The following is a 22240-nucleotide window of genomic DNA, read 5'->3' as shown; positions in this document are numbered from 1 at the left end:
TTATATAAGAAGTATTAATGTTTATTTATTTGTTTTTGTATTTGTATTTGTATTTGTATTTGTATTTGTATTTGTATTTGTATTTGTATTTGTATTTGTATTTGTATTTGTTTAAAATATTTTATATGCGATTATATTCGTTGAACATGATTGGAGAGTAGTTTACTAGTTGTATCTTTTCAATCATTGATATTCGTGTCATATTGTCGTTCAGTATTTGGTGAATCTGTTCCTATATTTCTCTTATTTCTTTTTGTAATTGTTCAATTAAAATTTTTTTCCCATCATTAATTCTTTGGAAGATGTAGTTAAAAAATTTGAAACACTTTATAAAGACACAATTCATGATGAATTAAAAGCAATTAGCGCTGCAGCTACTGTAGTTGAGTTATATTTTCCATTTTATATGTATAAAAATTAAATTAAAAAAATTAAAAAATTTATGATTTGTTTGTGAATGTGCATTTTATTATTTTTTGTATGAATTCTGGATCTGATTTGATTTCATGGAAGACTTTGACAACAGTACCTTTGAATTTATCGATATATTTCTTTGATTCAGGATAAAGATTATTAACAATTTTTACATCATTAATATATCTATTAATTATTTCTATATATTTATGAACACTATTTCTATCTTTACATAATTGAGAGATATCTTCAAATTTTTTTTTGGTATCATAACTGACTTTTACCTCACTGATTTTGAATGTTTGCACAGTATATTTCTTTCCTTGACTTTTATTGATTTCTGGGATAAAATAGTGTTTCATTACGGCTACCAATTGGATATCAGCACCCAACTCTACTGCAGTGCTAATTGCTTTTAATTCATGGATTGTGTCTTTATAAAGTATTTCAAGTTTTTTAACTACATCTTCCAAAGTATTATTTTGATATTTAATATAATCTTTGCTGAGTCCAGACATACCCTATGTCTTGTTAATTAAAAAAATAGTTTTGAAAATTTTAAAAAAATAAAAATTTTTTTTTGAAAAATTAAAAAGATTATCCAAATAATTAAAAAAAATTAAATTTATTTTTTATTTTTCAAAACACATGTAAATTAAATTGGAAGAAGAAAATTAAATTTAGCTGATGTGAGAAAAAAGAAAGATTAAAATATTCATATTTAATTTTATTTAACCCAACCAGAAGATGCTAATGAATATAGGAAAAAAAAAAGATGTTAATGTGTGCAAGAAAGATAAGAGGTGGTTGTAAGAAACAGCAAAAAGAAGTTGCATAAAGTGTCCACACAGAAACAAAATAAATTCAATGGTGGTGTTGTATGTTCAAGCTAATTATGTATACATAAAGATAAAGATGATAAAATAAAACCCTATTGATTCCTCATTCTTTCATAGTATTAGCGGTTTAGTTTTTAGAGACAACACATGGTCAAATATTGGTTTATGTTAGCACAGGTATTTATGAGATATTGGTTGAATGGCATGACAACCAGCTCATGTGTTGTTACAGTGTCCGGAATAAATATGTAGTCCCCTACTTTATTTAGATGGAAATGATAATTATTGAATTAATAGTTCATTGATATTTAATATTTATATAAGAACCCCTAAAAAATATCATATTACAAGATATTGGTATATTTGCTAAAAATTAAAATAAAAAAAAAAAAATATTGTCACAATATTTATTCCGTTTTTTCAATTTTAAAAATTTTATTTGTATTTTTTTACAAAAAGATATAATTGATTATTAATATTAATATTTAGTATATCCTCCACGTGCTTTATATCGCATCGATTCGGTCAGGGAGTGATTCATATAATGATTCTATGATTGATTTTTCAATTGAATGAAATGCATCTTGATATACCTGGACTAGGTCTTGCGATGGGTCATGAAACATCTTTTTTGATACCCTTTCTTTAATTCAATTGACCAAAGATTTTCAATTATATTAATATCTGGACTTTAGGGTGGTAATGGATCAAATTGTATATTATTCTCTTCTAAATATTGTTTCACTATCTTTGCTGTATGCGAACTACAGTTGTCATGATTGGAACCCTTTCAGGATCTTTATTTTTATCTGCATAGTATTCTAAAGTTAGTTTTGTATCGTTTTGTATAATTTCAAGATATAGTTTTGAATCTAATCCATATGATAAATGAACAAATAAAGAAAATTTCCCCAAAATATTTCATTAACCCCACCCTTTCTAACATTATTATTATTAATATTGTTAATTATTACCTTATAATATGATTTTTAGATATTTTTTAGATATTTTTTTTCACAGATATATATATATACACCATTTCCCAATCACCTCTCATAATAATACTATTTTTTTTTTATGATTAAAATTTTTTATATATTTTTTAAAAGGGTCAAATTTGCAAAAAAAAATAAATTTTAAAAAAAAAATTTTTTATTTTATTTTCAAAGATTTTAAATTTTTTTACCCACCATAAAAAAAAATTTATTTTAAAACTATTATAAATAATTATTGTAAAAAACTAAAATTAAATCCTAAAAATAATGTCAAATAATCAAAAATATGATACCAAATGCTTTGATCATACATATCAAGATATTATTTCAATATGCTCAACTTGTCCAAACAACACTCCTGTCTGTATTGATTGTATTAACGAGAATCATAATGGCCATAGATTAAAAAAACTAAATGATATAAATTTAAGAAATCAAATAAAACAGGATTTTAAAAATCGATCAATTTTTCCACTAAACAAATTTTTAGATTTTAATAAAAAATTATTGAATGAATCAGACAACCACTTAAAACAAATTCAAGATAACTATAAATTGAATTGTGTTAAAGCTTTTAATTTATTTAACGAATTAAAAAAAATTATCAATGCCAAAGAAAATGATATCAAATTATTATTAATAACCAAATTAGAAGAAAATACAGAAATAAATAAAATAATAAAAACAACAATAGAAAAAAATAATAATATAATTAAAAATGCTATTAAATATAATAATGATGTTAATAATAATGATATAAATTATAATGATGTTATTAATAATGAATTTATTGAACTTTTAAAGCACAATCATCAATTTAACAATTTTTTCTCAAATATAATTAATAAAAACTTCCCAGAATATAAAGATACTCAATTAACAATTCAAGAAGATAATCTAGACTCAATCAAAGGTCTAACCAACAGTTATTTAGAAGTTCTTGATATTCCTTTAGATTTAAAAACTCTAAAAAGTAAGTTTAAAATATTTTATTTTCAACTAATAACACTTAAATTAATTCCTTTAATAAAGTTTATAATTTTGAATTTACCATTTACGAAGAAGGGTGTGATATTAGTCATTTAGATATTAGATGCATTGCTATTGGACCTATCGATTGTTTACCCAAAACTATTCCAGAAACAGTTAAACGTTTATAATTGCTTAATGGCTTTAATCAACCACTTAATTTTATACCACACACCGTAGAATACTTGCATTTAGATAACATCAAGTATCAATTAACATCTGATTCCATTCCAGCAACAATTACACATTTAATACTACACGATGGCTTTGATCAACCACTTGATTTTATACCACCCACCGTACAACACTTGTATTTACATAACATCAAGTATCAATTAACACCTGATTCAATTCCAGCAACAGTTAAACATTTATATTTATTGGATGGTTTTGATCAACCACTTAATGTTATACCACACACCGTAGAATACTTGCATTTAGATAACATCAAGTATCAATTAACACCAGATTCAGTTACAGGAGCAGTTAAACACTTATACTTACTTGATGGCTTTAATCAACCACTTAATTTTATACCACCCACCGTAAAATCCTTGTTTTTAGAAAACATCAAGTATCAATTAACACCTGATTCAATTCCAGCAACAGTTACAGATTTATTTTTACAAGATGGATTTGATCTACCACTTGATTTTATACCACCCACCGTACAACACCTGTATTTAAGTAACATCAAGTTTCAATTAACTCCTGATTCAATTCCAGAAACAGTTACACGTGTATATTTACAAAATGGCTTTAATCAACCACTTAGTTTTATACCACCCACCGTACAACACTTGTTTTTAGAAAACATCAAGTATCAATTAACTCCTGATTCAATTCCAGCAACAGTTATACATTTATATTTACAAGATGGCTTTGATCTACCACTTAATTTTATACCACTCACCGTACAATGCTTGTATTTAGATAACATCAAGTATCAGCTAACACCTGATTCAATTCCAGCAACAGTTACACATTTATATTTACAAGATGGCTTTGATAAACCACTTGATTTTATACCACACACCGTACAATGCTTGTATTTACATAACATCAAGTATCAATTAACACCTGATTCAATTCCAGCAACAGTTATACATTTATATTTACTTGATGGCTTTAATCAAACACTTAATTTTATACCACCCACAGTAAAATACTTGCATTTACAAAACTTCAGGTATCAGCTAATACCTGATTCAATTCCAGCAACAGTTAAACATTTATATTTACTTGATGGTTTTGATAAACCACTTGATTTTATACCACACACCATACAACACTTGTATTTAAATAACATCAAGTATCAATTAACACCTGATTCAATTCCAGCAACAGTTACACATTTATCTTTACTTAATGGCTTCAATCAACCACTTAATTTTATACCACCCACCATACAATGCTTGTATTTAAATAACATCAAGTATCAATTAACACCTGATTCAATTCCAGCAACATTTATTCATTTATGTTTACTTGATGGATTTAATCAACCACTTAATTTTATACCACACACTGTAAAATACTTACATTTAAAAAACATAAATTATAAATTAACACCTGAATCAATTCCAGCAACAGTTACACATTTATATTTACGAGATGGCTTTAATCAACCACTTAATTTTATACCACCCACCGTACAAAATTTGTGTTTAGATAACATCAAGTATCAATTAACACCTTATTCAATTCCAGCAACATTTGCATATTTATTTTTACGAGATGGCTTTAATCAACCACTTAATTTTATACCACACACCGTACAATACTTGTATTTATATAACATAAAGTATCAATTAACACCTGATTCAATTCCAGCAACAGTTAAATATTTATATTTATTTGATGGCTTTCATCAACCACTTAATTTTATACCACCCACCGTACAATGCTTGCATTTAGATAACATCAAGTATCAATTAACACCTGGTTCAATTCCAGCAACAGTTACACATTTATATTTACGAGATGGCTTTAATCAACCACTTAATTTTATACCACCCACCGTACAATACTTGTATTTATATAACATCAAGTATCAATTAAAACCTGATTCAATTCCAGAAACAGTTACATATTTACATTTACTTGATGACTTTAATCAACCACTTAATTTTATACCACCCACCATAGAAAACTTGTATTTACAAGACATCAAGTATCAAATAACACCTGATTCAATTCCAGCAACAGTTACAGATTTATTTTTACGAGATGGCTTCAATCAACCACTTAATTTTATACCACACACCGTAGAATGCTTGTATTTAAATAACATCAAGTATCAATTAACACCTGATTCAATTCCAGAAACAGTTAAACGTTTATATTTACAAGATAACTTTGACCAACCACTTAATTTTATACCACACACCGTACAATGCTGGTATTTACATAACATCAAGTATCAATTAACTCCTGATTCAATTCCAGCAACAGTTATACATTTATATTTACAAGATGGCTTTAATCAACCACTTAATTTTATACCACTCACCGTACAATACTTGTATTTAGATAACATCAAGTATCAATTAAAACCTGATTCAATTCCAGCAACAGTTAAAAGCTTATCTTTACTTGATGGCTTTAATCAACCACTTAATTTTATACCACCCACCGTAAAATCCTTGTATTTAGATAACATCAAGTATCAATTAAAACCTGATTCAATTCCAGCAACAGTTACATATTTATGTTTAAAAGATGGCTTTAATCAACCACTTAATTTTATACCACTCACCGTAAAAATTTTGTATTTAAATAACATCAAGTATCAATTAAAACCTGGTTCAATTCCAAATCATTTAGCTACTGTTAAATTTGATTATGGTTTTTCTCAACGCTTTACAAAAGGTATTATCCCTGACACCATAACTTCAATTTATATGGGAAATGTGGTCTATCCTTTAGAACATGACTCCGTTTCAAAAACTGAACAAAATATTTCTTATTTAGCTACCTACAAACATTCAAAATTAAAATAAAATAATTTAATATTAAAAAGAAATAATTTCTATCTATAAAATTATTATTTGTTTGTAAATTTACTAAAAGATTTTGGCTTAGTATGATTTTATACCACCCACCATAAACTACTTGTATTTACATAATATCAAGTATCTACTTATACATGATTCAATTCCAAATCATTTAAATGAGATTGGATTTTCTCAACATTCTCCCTCTTAACTATAGATAAATCTGTAACTGAATAATTTAAAGTTTTTAAATTTTTTTTTTTTTTTTTTTAAACGTTTATCTTTTTTATATTTAAGAACCAATTTTTTAATATACCTAAGAAATTTCAATTCTTTAAAAAATAAATTTTTAAATTTTTTATTATTATTTTTATTCTTTTTAATTATTATTTTGTAAATATTTTTCTAAATGCATAAACTTTGATTTTTAAAAATGTGCTCTTTTTATAAATTAAATATAAGACGATTGAAAATATAGCCAAACCTACAACGCCAAAAACTACGGCCACTGCGATTACCCATTTCTTTGATGATTTACAGTCAGTTTTATAATCTGGTGTGATCAATAATGAAAAGTCTATTTTAAAATGAATAAAAATTAATATTAAATTAAATAATTTTATTTTAATAATATGTGTTAAAAAGATACATACCGGGATCGATTAAGCATTCATCGCAATGTGGTAGGTTTAGTGCAATTTTTACTGATGTTTTGTCTTTTGATAATATTTTAGCTGTTACTGTTGTTGGTCTGTTGTCTGATAGCATTTTGTCTTGGAATCTTGAATATAATATATTTCCATTTTTGGTGATTTTTAAATAATTAATATTATCTATTAAATTATTATTATTTGATTGTGATTCTATAGTTGAAGTTCTTTCATCTTTGTAACAGTTATTAGATTGAATATCAGATATTTCAGATGACATTTGTACTTGCAGTGTATTTAAATTGCTCTTGTATAACCAATTAGAAACTGATAGTGACATTTTGAGACCTCCTTTGGTTACTGTAAATTCATTACCTGCAAATGTAAAATCTTTGTCTCTATCGTTAACCTCTTCGATAGCTAATATTACTAATGCCTGTGTTTTATCTTCATTATCTCTGGTTTGATTGAATGTTGTGACTGTTCCAATTTTATTTACAAATATCCAATTGTTTGTGAGATTTAGTGTTGATATTGAATTACCTGTAAAGTCTAATTCGATAATTGAATCAATTGAAATTGAATATCCTATATCTTGATTCTTAATAATTGTTGTGCCATTATTATCCACATGTGTTTCAGTTCCGTTATTGTTGTTATTTACTGGTGATGAACAATCGAAACCTGTATAACCTGAATTACAACTGCATGTACCTGTTACTTTGTTGCATGTGCCATGTTCTTCACATTTTAATGGACATTGTTTTTCAATAACTAAATATGGATATATAATACCGCTCCATAAGATACTATTTTGAGTATAGTTGACTTGAATTGGACCTACACTACCTGGACCGATGGTTACCTTGAATGAGTCTGATGAAATAGCTGTAGATGTCATTTTAATTTCTTTGTTGTCAATATAAAGTTTTGGTTCTGTATTCTCTTGACCAAACCAACCACTTAATGTAATTTCACCACCAGTTAAATGTGATACTTGTGTTGATGATGATATATAATGATTTGGAACTAAACATTGATATCTAATATCCAAACTTGTCCATTTACTATTACAATTACATTTACTATTTTCTCCGAGGACTCCATTGTTATTACAATCTATTATATAGGAATCATAAACTTCAGGTGTCACAACTATTTCATTTATTGCATAAGGAACGAAAAGGTTAACCTTAAATGGTTTTTTAGTTGGTTTGATACCTTGAATCAATACGGCAGAGAAGTAAGTTTTAGTTGGTACTATAGATTCTTCTGTTCCTTCAATAGTAACTGATGCTAAGCTTGCTATATCTAAACCTCTACCATAAAGCCATAAATCGCCACCTTTCTCTGTTATTAACATATGTCCTGTTATTAGTGGAACAATTACGAAAGCTGTAGGAATAACTGAATCATAGTTTAAATCTGTTAAATTTTTAGTTGAATACCCACTAAATAAACCATTATTATTGATGAAACCATAAACTGAAATTAAAACTGAACCAGGGAAACCAAAACCGATCCGTGGGGATACTACGCAACGATATGAAATTGTTTTACCCAAAACTTCAACAATCTCTGATTCGTACTCTAGTATTTGATTGTTTGAATTGGAAATGTAGACTTTTGGCTTTACATCGTTTTTAACCCCACTTTCAAGATCGGTTGCAGTGAAAGATATTGAAAAATTTACTGGTGCTCCAACTTGAAAAACCTTTGAGCTTAGAACGAATGAGGTTAATTCGGGCGGTGTAGTATCTTGTGATGCAATTGGGTCAGGCTGACAAGTCATAGTATATGAATTTATTTTTGGTTTATCTAAAAATTTTATAAATGGATTGGTGCATGCCAAGTATTTATCACTTGATGGCGGCAAAAGAATAGAGAAAAATGACATTCTATTTCCTCTATCAAACAATTTAACTTCGCTAATTATATAATCTTGAGAAATGCATGGGTACCAAGCCATAATTTTAAAATTATATATACCTAAATATTTATCGCCCAAATCCAAATCTTTTGTGCTAAATGTAATATTATAGATTGATTGATCAATCGTTCCCTTTATTACAATATAGCCATAATCGAAACCATTAATTGAATCCTCTATTGTTATTGACCACCCAAATGAACCTAAACTACCTGGAACAATATCAGGATATGTGATTGGAGAAACTTCATTAAATATTGGTCCTTGATTATCCAATACTATAAAAAACAATAAAAATATTAATATTATTTTAATTTATAATAATATACAATTTAAATGTATAATAAAATGAATACAAACTTGATTTTTTAATTCTTAGTTGAGTGGGTAATGCGTGACTATAGAATAAATCAAATGGACCATTATCTTTACTTAATGAGAATTGATAAATGCCTGTCTCTGAATTTGCTTCGACATAAAACTCGATTTGAAATAATTTTAAAGTTTGATTCCATGTAGATACAAAGGTTTTAGCATTTAATGAATTTGCACCATTTGTAACCTGGTTCATTCTGAATGGACATTCTCTTGGTACAATATCACTATAATTAAAATAAAGCACATTGTATTGTCTATGGTATGTAACATCCAAATCATTGTATAAAAATGATACAAGTTTAATCGCATTGATATCAACTAAAATAATAATATAAAAAACAGTTAAAATAAAAACCATATTTAATTTAGAAATAGATTAATTTATTACTTACAATTTGGAACGAAAGGATCTTCATAATTTCTAACGACTTGATTATTAGTATAATCTACATATAATATACCTCCTTTTGAAAATTGAACACTTGATGAAACTTGATCGACCAAAGAAAAACTATTAAAATTTTTGATTTCATAAATGCTATTATATGTATCCCCGCTAACTAAAGACTCTATGCCAATAAGTTGATTTTCCTCACTGATGAAATGACTAAACTGGTATGGAGTTTCAGCATAAACTCTTAATATAAATTCGTCATATTTTAAATGATACTTTTCGGTTTTATAGATTTTTGGTGCAAGAGAATTATCATACACAAATGTATCTATAAATAAATGTTAGTTTATATTATCTTTAAAACAAATTATTTTTTATATAAGATTGAATCTTACCTTGTGGAGGACATAATATGGATGTTAATGTTGTTTCAATTTGAGACTTTAAGGCAAAAGCTAAAAGTGCTGGGTTTTTATACTTTTTCTTTAACAAAGAGTTAAACTGAAAAGTATAAATACTAGGTGATGACCAAATATATCCAAATGGAAAGCCACTGGATAAAACCTTTGTCTCTGAATTAGGATTAAAATAAAACTCAATTGGAGTTAAGTCTTTCCCTCTTAAACCAGAAAAACTCCAACCCAAGATTGGATCGGTGTAAGGATAACTAAAATCCAATTGTGGTGAAGGTAATTTTTGTGTATCATCTAAAAAAGAAAAAAAAAAAGTTAAAACCTCTTATAGAATAATAATAATAATTAAAAATTATATACATACATTGAATAATATTACCAACGATTTGATCAGGCTCTGAGGCTTGGTATTCTTTAAGCCCACTTTGATAAAAAAGGTCATAAGCTATATCTGTATTATATTCTATAGATAATGGTGATAAAAAGGTAGTTCCAGTATCATCACTATAAATTGGATAATATAAACCTTTATTTACTAGATTATTATTTGAATATAACAAAAAGTAACCAATGTCAGCTGTTGTATTTGTTTTAAATGATAAAATTGCTGTTTCACCTAAACCAAACAATTGTAAATTTACTAAAGAATTTGGATAGGTTTTAATATTTGAAATACTATAAAAATAATTTTGAAAAACTAAATTTAAAAATTAATATTAAATTTTTTAAAATGTATTAAAATAAATAATATTATAATTACTTTTATCAAATGATATTACAAAATCTTTTCTTTGATTATATGACTTGAGGATAATCATATTTGCTGTTTGATTGTTCCCTTGAGGAATATATCTAGAACATTGAATTAGGAATATTGGTGAAGAACTTTTTTGATTTATTTTACAAAAAATACTTAAAGAAGCAGTTAAAGATATTTCAAAGTTTGTTGTTGTTAAATCTTGTATTACTACTCCTGTCAATTTATATTCCCCCATAATAGTGTGACCTTGATTATTATTTGGTTGAAAAAAATATTTGTCATTTATTAATGTCAACTGTGCATTAGTTAAATCTACACCTTGATCTTTTTTTTTTTTATTAATATTAGTAAACTATAATATTGTTATGATAATTATTATAACCATTAATTACATACCTAAACATTCGACATTAATTGGTAAAAAATTAGTATCTTGAGGAGTTTCAATATAAATTGTGTTTTTACCTATTTCTATTACTAACATATAACTCCAAATTGTTGAATTACTTGTTTTTAATGTAGTTTGTAGTTGGGATGATTGAACACTAGAGTCTGGAAATTTTACTTGATTACAATCATCACCAAGATTCTTTTCTATACAAAGAAAATCGAGAATGAAATAGCAAAGACCTTCCAACGTTGGGTATGATTTATAAAGAGTGCCTTCTTGAGAAACATCTTTAATAATATATCCATTGCTAACTGTGATTAAATTAATTAAATAAATACAAGTTAATAATAATATGATAGATTTTAAAACAAAGTTATTTAATCCTATCATTCCATTATCTATATATATTTTAAATGTTTTATATTATTGTTACAAAAAATAAAAAATTATGATAAGAAAAAAAAAAAAAAAAAAAAATCTATGAATATCAAAACTATTTTAAAAATTTAAAAAAATAAATAATTTTATTTACACTAAAAAACAAAATTAAAAGATAATAGTTTTTTTTTGGATTTTTCTGAAAAATCTTTGGAGTTTTGTGGTATGCTATTTTTAATCAAAATTATTCTATGAAAAATATTTTAAAATTTTTATCATTTTATTGGGGTTATTTGTAAAAACTATCTTTTTTTTATAATCAAGATTATTTTATTAATATTATTGTTTCTATTTTAATATTATTAGAACATTGTTATTTATTTATCTATACAAGTTATCATTATTTCTTTTGTTAACAATATTTTAATAAATACAAATAATTTGATAACTTTTTTTTATTTTTTAAATTTTTAAAAAAAAAAATAAATAAAAAATTAATTTTTTTTTTTTTTAAAAAAATTCAAAATTTCAAGAGTTTTTTTTATTAAAAATAATAACATCTATGAATACATTTATATAATAAACCACACACTACATTAAATCAAACTTTTGAATACTATAACAATAGTAAAATATATAGATATATAAATAAATATAATTAAAAAAAAAAAAAAAAATGGAAATATCCAAAATAGAAAATAATAGTGATAAAATAGAAACAAATAATTATTATTATTTTAAAAAAGTTTGGTCTAATATTGTATTAAGAAAAAAAATAGAGAGTTTTATATTATTATATCAAAAATACAATAAATTACAAGTTTTTTCAAAACCTGAATTGGAGAATCACCAAAATAGGACTTTTATTTCAAAAATAATATTGGAGATTTCGGCAGATTCACCAAATAAAGGATATAGCCATGATACATACTACGATATAGACTATGACGATTTTGGAGGTGGCACATATGATTCTGAAGAGCCATTGGAACAAGGAAATCAACAAGAAATTGATTTTAATGCCCCATCTACGGTATTAGAGCCCGGAATAATCCCAAGAAGTGTAAAAACTTTAGAGTTGGGCAGTTGGTTCGATCAAGAGTTAGTGGTTGGTTCTATTCCGCCAAGTGTTACCAAACTTTATTTCAACTCTTTTAATCAATCATTTTCATCATTTTCAATTCCATCAAGTGTAACCAAATTAGATTTAGGAAACTCTTTTAACCAAGTAATAAAAAGAGGTGATATACCAGACAGTGTCACGCATCTTATAGTTGGCACTTATTACTCTAAGGATTTAGCCATTGATTCGATACCACCATCAGTTAAAAAGCTGTATTATAATGCGGGTCATCCAATAACTGTGGGTTCCATTCCTTCATCGGTAACTGATCTCAAGCTAATGACACATTTTAAATCTCCGCTGTGTCCAAACTTAATACCAAACTCAGTTCAATATCTCACATTGAGTGATAGATGTAATTATGTGCTAAAAAAAAAAGATATACCATCGTCTGTAAAGGTCCTAGTATTAGGGCTTCGTTTTAACCAACAACTAGAACCTAGGGTTTTACCATCATCCATCAGGGTACTCCAATTTGGCATCTACTTTAATCAACCCATATACGAAGGAGATATTCCCAAAGGTGTTAAATTTTTAAAGCTATCTGACCAATTTAATCAACAAATTATCAAAAACGATCTCCCATCCACCCTTGAATACTTGGAGTTTGGTGAACGTTTCAATCAAGAAATCGATGGCAACGATACCATTCCACCCTCAGTACACACACTTATACTCGGTTGCGGCTTTGATTCGTTTTCTACCTCCACAATCCCAACATCAGTTACTAAACTAACCATCCCAATCAAACCACATGCATGCCTTATACCAAACTCGGTCAAATCATTAACTCTATTCAACAAACTAACAGAAAATGATAAAATACTCGGTTTTCAAAAAGTTTCAAAACAAGATCTAGTTGGTGGGCTCATACCCCAATCAGTAACTAAACTCTCTTTGCTCAATATAGATATTACTCCTGCCTCAATACCACCATCAGTAACAGCAGTCAAGCTTCATCAAGAAATTAATTTTAGCCTATTAAAATATTTACCACAATCCGTTACAAATCTATCAATCTATGACTCTTATTCAACCTTTAATAACGACATAACCAACGAAGACCTGCCACCCTTGCCAACAACCATTAAAATATTAAAGCTTGTTAATATTAATAGAAAATTAACACCATTATCAATACCAAACAGTGTAACAAGCCTAACCATGGAATACTTTACAAAACTAAATCCATCGAAACATACCATCCCACCAAGTGTAGAGAAATTATCGCTAAGATATAAAACCTCCGCCATGCACAGTCAAGACTGCATACCTCTAACCGTTCGTATACTCAAAATCAAAGGTAACTTTACCCAGGAACTATCGCCTAGTTGGATACCACCATCGGTACATACTATTAAACTACCCTCTAAATATTTCTTTAAATTGGATTCAGCGCCACCATCCGTTACGACCATCAAAAGATATAAAAAAAGAAAAATTAAAGAAGACTTTAGTTATAAATACGCAAAATATTTAAAATAAACAATGATACCAAGAAGTCACAAATAATCGAAATTACAACCTTTAAAAATCAAAAAAACCAATCGATATTATTAGAAACTATATCAATTAAAATTTAAATAAATAAAAATAATATTATTGTTTAAAAAAAAAAATTTATAAATACTACAACTTATTTTTAAAAAAGAAATAATTAAAAAAAAAAAAATTAAAAAAAAAAAAAAAAAGAGATATTTTAAAACTAAAAACTATAATATATTTTATTTAAACTATTCATTCCATTCTACCGTATGAATTTTCTTTGGCTATTTCTTCTAATCTGATCTCTCTTTTTAATTGCTCGACTCTTTCTCTATTTACTCTGATTGTCTCCATAATTGATCTAGATCTATTTTTCATTATTTCACCATGTTTTTTGTGGAGACCTATATGGAATTTTAAAACCTCTTGTTTGTGGACTTTTTTGGCATGGCTTTCAACTTTTTGTTTATAATTTTCTGAAGCTAATGGATACTTTTCGAAGACCCTGGAAACTGTGTGGCACATTTTCATCTTTTTTGATTCTATTTTGTTTATGATTTGGTTTTTCTTTTCATTTAAAACATTTATATGTTTTTGGAAAGCTTCGTTGATCTCTTTGTGGTCTTCTTCTTTTTCTTTAATTAATAATTCAATTTCGGTGTTAAGGACCTCGACTCTAATGGACTTCATATTAAATATGGAAGTTTCATCATTTTCTATTTTTCTTTTAAAATTTTTTTTTGAATTATTTGTATTATTGTTAACATTGTTATTATTGTTAATATTATTATTGTTAATATTATTATTATTATTATTATTATTATTATTATTATTATTATTATTATTATTATTATTATTATTATTATTATTATTATTATTATTATTATTATTGTTATTATTATTGTTATCCATTTTTTTTTTTTTATATATAAATTATAGCCAATATTATTATTATTTAATTTTTTTTTAAGGAGATTACTATTAATTTTTATATGAGATTTTTTTAAGGTGATTGTTTTGAAAAATTATTTTTAAAAAAAATAAAAAGAAACAATAATTTTTGTTTTTATAATCAATTTTTTTTTATTAATTTACTTTTCTAAATTTTAGTGGATGATTTAAATACCAAAAAAAGAAATAATATTAAATAAAAAAATTAAAAAAAAATAAAATTTTAATTCGAAAAAGTGTGGGTGGGGTACTCGCAACACGAAAAATTAAAACCTCATAAAAAAAATCTAATCATAAAAAAATGAAAATTAAAACACTATGATTAATTTTAATATAAAAAAAAATTTAAAACACTTTGGTTAATTTTAATATGAAAAAAAAATCAATATAAATTTTTTATTATTAATTTTTTTGATATATACTTTTTATTAAAAAATTTTTTTATTTTTATTTAAAATAGCTTTTTAAAAATTGAAAATATACCATTATCACTTTTTATATTTAATTTAGTTTTTATATCAGTGTTGTAAATCGTTTTCCCATTGAGTAAAACTATTTTCTCTATACCATTTATATCCATTAGCTTTGAAAACAATCTAAAGAAATTTGGCTCTTTTGGGTTTAAGTCTATTGATTTTGCAACTAGATCCAAAGGAGTCATACGATCACCATTTATCTTTATTACCTGTTGAGCTTGGTTTGACTTTACTAGATTTAATGCTGTGTTATAGTAGTAAATTGGGTTGGTTGGGTCCATTTGAATAAGCTTGATTAATAAGTCTAGTTTTGATACTGCTTTGCCATTGATGGGTACTTGATCGTTTATATCTTTTAAGAGGATGGAAAGATTGTTGTAGGCCTCTACATTAGTGCCATCGATTTCAATAGCCTTGCAATATAACATCTTTTTTGAGAATGGTCTTCCGTCCAAAAGATGAACCACTTCGTTGGATGATGGCATTAAATTAGCTAAATTGTTGTATGAATATGATACGTTCTTGGATGCTGCATTGACATCAATGTCCTTTAAATATAAATCCTTTTCTGTCATTTTTGTGCCATTTAATAAAGTGACTACCTCGTCTGGTGATCCCATTAAAACTGCCAAGTTGAAGTAAGAGTTTGATCCATATGGTTGAAGATCAATTGATTTTAAGTATAAATCTCTAGCTGTCATTTTTGTAACACCATCATTTAATGTGACCTCTTCATTGGAGGATTGCAGCGAGTTTGCTAAATTGTGATAGGCATTTGAATCGTGTGGATCCAACTCGATTGACTTTAAATATAATTCTCTTTTCTTCCAATCTCTTCCATTTACGTGTACAGTCTCGCTTGGATGCATGGTATTTGCTAAATTATTGTAGGATGGCGAATTGTCTTTGTTTAACTCTATTGATTTTAAATATAATTCTCTTTTTGTCTTTTTTTCACCATTTAATAAATCTATTGTTGGAATACCCTCCATATATTGATACGCTAAATTATTATATGAGTTTGAAATATCTGCTCTATTTTCGTCATTAATTTCAAGATTTAAAATCTTTAAATAAATTGATTTTCTATTCTCTTCTGATACTGATCCATCTTTAGTTTCAACTTTAATTGATTCATTTGATTCTAAACTACTTGCTAAATTAAATAATGCTACTGAATTATTTGGATTCTCTTTAACCTCATTTAAATATAAACTTTTATTTTTTGATTTATTATTATTATTAATAATATTTAATAATTTATTATTATTTGGTGTTTGTTTATTATTATTGATAATATTGGTTGTATATAGGCATTTATTATAATAGCTATTTAGAATTTTAAATGCTTTACTAAAATTATAATTATTTCTTTTTATTAATATCATTGTTATTTCTTTTTTAAAATAAAACAAATCATATTCTCATAAAAAATTTAAAAAAAAAAAAAAATAATTTATAAAAAAATAATTTTAAAAAATTTAAAAAAAAATTTCATTGTGATTTTTTTTTACATGTTGGGAACAAATATATATTTATTTGAAAATACTAGTATCTTTTATGTTTATATTACATTGAATAACACCCTAATTATTTAAATAATTTAAAAAATTAAAAAAAATTAAAAAAAAAATTAAAAAAAAATAAATTTTTTTTTTTTTAATTTATATTTAATTTTTATAATTTATTTAATTTAAAATGTAAACACAGGAACATCACCTATTATTTTTTATATTTATATTTTACCAATAAATCTATACATATAAATATAATAACTATACCTATATTAAAAATAAATATATTTATATTTATTTACGATATATTTGCAAATAATATGTTTAAAATTTTATTTGGATTTATTCCATCGTTAATGTATGTATATAAATAAATGATAATTAAATAGTAACAAGCAACATAGTACTAATATTTTTAAATTTATATAAAGTTCAACTTTCAGCAATTTAAAAAATTTTAATGAAATCTATAAAAACTTGCAACAGCAACAAAAGAATGTATCATTATTTCATTTAGGTGGTCATTGGATTAGATTAAAAGTGGGTGGGCAACCATTTATAGTAAGAAGAAAAACATTAAATAGACATGCCGAAAGTATTTTAGCTGGAATTGCACAAGATGATAAAATCAATTCAAAAATAATAACAGATCTCTTCTCTGTACCATTTGAAAGTATGGTACATGACGATACAACACCTCCCCCAGAAGACCTTAGTAACATTAAAAGTGACCAAAACAAACAAAAAAATAATAAAATAACAAACTCAACCATTGGATATAATGACAATAAAAAACTACCAGTTATAAATGATAAACATTTAAAATATAAACAGTTTAAACATAATCAAGAGTATCTAGAGGAGCTGTCCCGGAATGAAGATATACTAAACCAAGATGAAAAAAAGGATAGAGATGAAAACTCTCACTATTTCGACGAAGTTGAAAATGAAAAGGGCGAAAAGAAAATCAAATTCGAAAAAGACCACGATGGATTCTATTTAATAGATCGTGACCCTGTCTATTTTGGTTTTATTTTAAACTACCTCAGAACTGGTAGTATTCAAATACCTCCATCACTAGATATACAATGCTTTATTTCTGACTCCAAGTTTTACCGTTTAACCGAATTAGAAATGATCTTAAATGATGTAAGTATCACCCATTACCAATATCAACAAAGGAGTGCACTAATTCTTATAATTTATTAATAGAGAATCGTAAACGATAAAAGAGTTTTAGAAAGACAAGAGATTTATAGAAGTGAATTTAGTTTGCACAATATATTAGAGACCAATCATAAGCAAAACCTATATTTTATGTTACCGATGAATTGGTTTGCTCAATGGAAAAGATTTATAGATGGTGGCATCCCACCACCCAAAACCATCAACACCACAGTATTCTTTAAAACGCTCGATGGATATCCAATTCATTCACTGAAAGAAGGCCTGCGTGTGGATTGTGACTACATATGTGTATCTAAAGAAACCTGGTTAATATTCAACAAATATTACAAATTGGTGGGGCCGATTCTGATGAGAACCACCAAAGATATTTATGACAACCCACCAGAACATTTTATATCTTCAAAAATCTGGAATGTTAAATAAATAAACAATAATATCACCTTTTACCTCCTTCTATCTCTATAGTTTTTTTTAAAATTATATTTTTTTTATTTTTTTTTTATTTTATTATTATTTAAAGAATATTATTTATTTTATTTGTTGTTATTGGTTTAAAATTTATCTTTTTTGACAGTTTGACCTTTTAATGGTTTTAATTCACCGACTCTCTTCTTTCTTAATAATCTTCTTTCACGTTTAAGAGATTCTTTATGGTTACGAGTCATAGTTTCAATAACTCTAAAGTTACCTTCAACTTCGTCCATTTTAACTTTATAACCAGCATAATACTCTTGGAATTGTTCTTCTGGGATATTAATTTCAGCTTCTTTATATTTGCCTATATTTTGAGTTAATGGTGAAACTGGTATATTTGAGATTTGGGATTGATGTGGGTTGTGGAAATCTGGATATATTTTTAAACGTTGAGCTAAATAATATTTACTGTCATTCTTTGGAATCATACCCATAACAGCATGACGAATAATGTGTGCTGGATCTTTTTTATTCATTTCTTTAGCTGGTGTTTCTTTAAGACCACCTGGATAACCTGAATGTTTTCTGTACATTTTTTGATCCCATTTTTTACCTGAAAATTCAACTTTTTTAGCATTCAATACTACAACATAATCTCCACATTCTTGAACTGCTGATTTATCGAAAATTGGCTTATGTTTACCTCTTAATAAATTGGCGATTTTAGTTGCTATTTTACCAACATGATGACCTTCAGCATCAATAACATGCCATAAATGTGATGATGTCAATGGATTCTAAAATTTATAAAAAAAATTATTATTATTAATATATATATATTTTATATTTTACATTTTATAATAAAAATAGTAGTTTTTTAGAATTGTATAAAATAACATATATAATAATAATGTAATGATGATATTATTTAAGATAAATGATTCATTTTAGTAAAGCATATAATCTACTGAATATATCATTTTTCATTATTATAACTATATGTATATATTTTTTGTACAAATTTGAAACCACTGCTATTAATTTCTTTATTATAAAATCGTGTTATATTTATTATACTGGTGATAATGTACCTTGAAAATTGATCTTGACATTTCTCTATATATATTTTATGTGTGGGTTTTTTTTTTGTGGGTGTGGTTTATATTATTACTAATATTATTTACAAATATATACTATAAATAGGTATATATGGATTTTTAAATGACTAAACTATTATTTAATTTAATTTAAATCAAACTAATACTAAAAAAAACACACTTTTATTTTAAAAAAAAATAAAGAAATATACAAAAAGGAAAACGAAAAAAAATGATAAAAAATAATTTTTTAAAAAATTAAAAAAAATAAAATTATTTTTTTTTTTTTTTAATTTTTTTTTTTTTTTTTTATTTTCTTTCAAATATTTTATAAATTGTCATATGACGAACTACATAAAATTTTTATCAAACTATTTTTTATTTTTTTTCATAAATTTTTAAAATAATTTTTTCATTCCACAATTAAAGATTTTATTTTTTTTTTGTTATTTCTATTTTGTGTTTAAACAAAAAACAATAATAATAATAATATGATTAAAATTTTAAAATTTAAAAATAGTTTAAATATAAATAAATTTTATAGATTTTATAGTAGTGGTGGTACAGCACAATCAACACAATCATTTTTATTAAATAAACAACAAAATGTAAATAGTAAACTCTCATTTAAAACTTTAGAAAATAATGGTATATTGCCATTATCACTAAGCACTATTGCAATCGATAGTGATAATTATTCATTATATGATAATGAACACAAGGCTATTTTGTAAGTAAATTAAAATTGATTAAAATTTTATAGTTTCATTATATAAATAAAAATATTAACATTGTTTTTATATATTAATAGAATTAAATCAATTAAAAATGGATGTAATGTTATAAAATCAACAAACGAATCAAAACTACTACAAAATGTTTTATCAGATTTATTAGATAATAATGAAATTAAAAGATCAGAATTAGTGTATATAAAAAAATCAAAACCATTAAAAACATCATTACCACCAAACTTTACAGATAGCTCAGTTTTATTAGAACCTTTGTCAGTCAGTTCAATCGACTTACAAATAAAAAAAGCTTTTCAAGATATATCTTTGGAAACAATCGATATTTTTATATTGGACCTAAACAACATTATGAAAATCGTTAAGCAACAAGAAGGCAATGTCAACATTTATAAAATATTACAAGATGAAATTTTCCCACATTTGCAAAGTTTAGTATCAAAAGGTAAAATTCAATCATATGGTATCTCATCAAATGATTTTAGCGATAGTGATGGTACAGGATTATCAGCCGAAAAACTAGTTGAAATTAAAAATAATAATAATCTCAGCCACTTTTTGTTTATTGAATATCCATTTAATCTTTATCAAAACCAAGCAATTGTAAATAAAATATATAAAAGCAAAACTACCTCAGAACCTTTAAACCTGTACGAATATTTAAAAGAGAATCAAATCTCAACCATCAATAACTCACCAAACTCATTCATAGAATCCATCAACAACAGTATTTGCAGATTCGAAATGGTACCAAATCACAGCGACCAAGATATTCAAACCCAATTAAAAGAGGCATTCAATATAGCAATTCATTTAGAAAGCAACAACCCAATTTTTAAAGATTCAGTATTACAACAAACATTATTGCAAGATAAAAGCTTAATTGGTTCATTACAATGGGCACATAATTTAGTTTATGAAAGTGGCAGAAACAAAGTTTTATCTAATCTATGGTTGTGGAAACCAATATTATCGACCAAAATTCACCCAACTGTTACTGAAGCTATATTATCAGTGTTTGGTAACCACGTTGTAAATACATGGGGTGGCAACTACCGTAAAGCTATAGAGCAATTATTTTCAATTTACACCAAATCTTTAGAATTACAAACTTACCAGCAACAATCAGATATGAATATGTTATTCAACTCTTTATTAAATAACAACGAATTTAAACAATTTTCAAACGACCCAAATCACCAAAAATTATCAATGTTACAAAAAAGCACTTTACTCAGTTCTATTGGATCCGATATTTTATTGGAATCACCAACTTCAACCAACAATTTAAAATCGATCCAATCCGATATTCAAATTAATAATAACCCAAATGACAAAAATTCAATTTTACCAATTTTTATAAATTTATCAAAACACTTAATTAAATTAATCAATGAAAAAAATACCAATATTAATTTAAATGAAAATAAAATAATTGAAAATTAAATTAGAATACAGTTTATTCATATATTTTTTTTTTTTTTACATATTAAATAACTTCAAAAACGAAAAAAAAAAACTATTTATTTTTTCAATTTTTTTTGTGAATTTTTTTTTATTTTTTTTTTTTTTTAATTTTTTTTAAAATTTTTTTATAAATTTTTTTTAAAAATTTTTTTTTTTTTTTTTTTTTATAATCTTCATTATTTTTCTTTATTTATTTATAAATTTTAATA

General features: G+C 25.3%; 9 protein-coding genes across 9 annotated transcripts; 4 read left to right on the top strand and 5 right to left on the bottom strand.

Moving 5' to 3' along the window:
* Positions 1 to 440: 440 nt before the first annotated feature.
* Positions 441 to 932, bottom strand: DICPUDRAFT_73856 (uncharacterized protein; the record flags this gene model as incomplete). The annotated part of the gene is made up of 1 exon (XM_003282816.1): positions 441 to 932. One exon carries the CDS (start codon positions 930 to 932, stop codon positions 441 to 443), a length of 492 nt encoding a protein of 163 aa, XP_003282864.1.
* Positions 933 to 2515: 1583 nt separating this feature from the next.
* Positions 2516 to 6279, top strand: DICPUDRAFT_146475 (uncharacterized protein; the record flags this gene model as incomplete). The annotated part of the gene is made up of 2 exons (XM_003282868.1): positions 2516 to 3221; positions 3473 to 6279. 2 exons carry the CDS (start codon positions 2516 to 2518, stop codon positions 6277 to 6279), a joined length of 3513 nt encoding a protein of 1170 aa, XP_003282916.1.
* Positions 6280 to 6659: 380 nt separating this feature from the next.
* DICPUDRAFT_73854 (uncharacterized protein) lies at positions 6660 to 11579 on the bottom strand (the record flags this gene model as incomplete). Its single annotated transcript, XM_003282815.1, has 8 exons — positions 6660 to 6850; positions 6927 to 9131; positions 9214 to 9549; positions 9624 to 9953; positions 10021 to 10332; positions 10403 to 10735; positions 10799 to 11122; positions 11195 to 11579. The coding sequence occupies 8 exons, from the start codon at positions 11577 to 11579 to the stop codon at positions 6660 to 6662; spliced, it is 4416 nt and encodes a 1471-aa protein (XP_003282863.1).
* Positions 11580 to 12582: 1003 nt separating this feature from the next.
* DICPUDRAFT_8371 (uncharacterized protein) lies at positions 12583 to 13362 on the top strand (the record flags this gene model as incomplete). Its single annotated transcript, XM_003282867.1, has 1 exon — positions 12583 to 13362. A coding segment is annotated over one exon (780 nt), but the record flags the coding sequence as incomplete, so codon positions are not given.
* A 1065-nt stretch (positions 13363 to 14427) lies between these two features.
* DICPUDRAFT_146472 (uncharacterized protein) lies at positions 14428 to 15087 on the bottom strand (the record flags this gene model as incomplete). Its single annotated transcript, XM_003282814.1, has 1 exon — positions 14428 to 15087. One exon carries the CDS (start codon positions 15085 to 15087, stop codon positions 14428 to 14430), a length of 660 nt encoding a protein of 219 aa, XP_003282862.1.
* Positions 15088 to 15577: 490 nt separating this feature from the next.
* On the bottom strand, positions 15578 to 16990 carry DICPUDRAFT_24907 (uncharacterized protein; the record flags this gene model as incomplete). The annotated part of the gene is made up of 1 exon (XM_003282813.1): positions 15578 to 16990. The coding sequence occupies one exon, from the start codon at positions 16988 to 16990 to the stop codon at positions 15578 to 15580; it is 1413 nt and encodes a 470-aa protein (XP_003282861.1).
* Positions 16991 to 17436: 446 nt separating this feature from the next.
* DICPUDRAFT_73850 (uncharacterized protein) lies at positions 17437 to 18727 on the top strand (the record flags this gene model as incomplete). The annotated part of the gene is made up of 3 exons (XM_003282866.1): positions 17437 to 17474; positions 17548 to 18265; positions 18329 to 18727. 3 exons carry the CDS (start codon positions 17437 to 17439, stop codon positions 18725 to 18727), a joined length of 1155 nt encoding a protein of 384 aa, XP_003282914.1.
* Positions 18728 to 18855: 128 nt separating this feature from the next.
* On the bottom strand, positions 18856 to 19830 carry DICPUDRAFT_73849 (uncharacterized protein; the record flags this gene model as incomplete). The annotated part of the gene is made up of 2 exons (XM_003282812.1): positions 18856 to 19515; positions 19810 to 19830. The coding sequence occupies 2 exons, from the start codon at positions 19828 to 19830 to the stop codon at positions 18856 to 18858; spliced, it is 681 nt and encodes a 226-aa protein (XP_003282860.1).
* Positions 19831 to 20306: 476 nt separating this feature from the next.
* Positions 20307 to 22010, top strand: DICPUDRAFT_146468 (uncharacterized protein; the record flags this gene model as incomplete). Its single annotated transcript, XM_003282865.1, has 2 exons — positions 20307 to 20545; positions 20627 to 22010. The coding sequence occupies 2 exons, from the start codon at positions 20307 to 20309 to the stop codon at positions 22008 to 22010; spliced, it is 1623 nt and encodes a 540-aa protein (XP_003282913.1).
* Between the last annotated feature and the right edge of the window lie 230 nt (positions 22011 to 22240).

This window comes from Dictyostelium purpureum (genome assembly GCF_000190715.1).
Source record: "Dictyostelium purpureum unplaced genomic scaffold DICPUscaffold_1, whole genome shotgun sequence".
Lineage (NCBI taxonomy): Eukaryota > Evosea > Eumycetozoa > Dictyosteliales > Dictyosteliaceae > Dictyostelium > Dictyostelium purpureum.
This window is presented reverse-complemented; position numbering and strand designations above follow the sequence as displayed.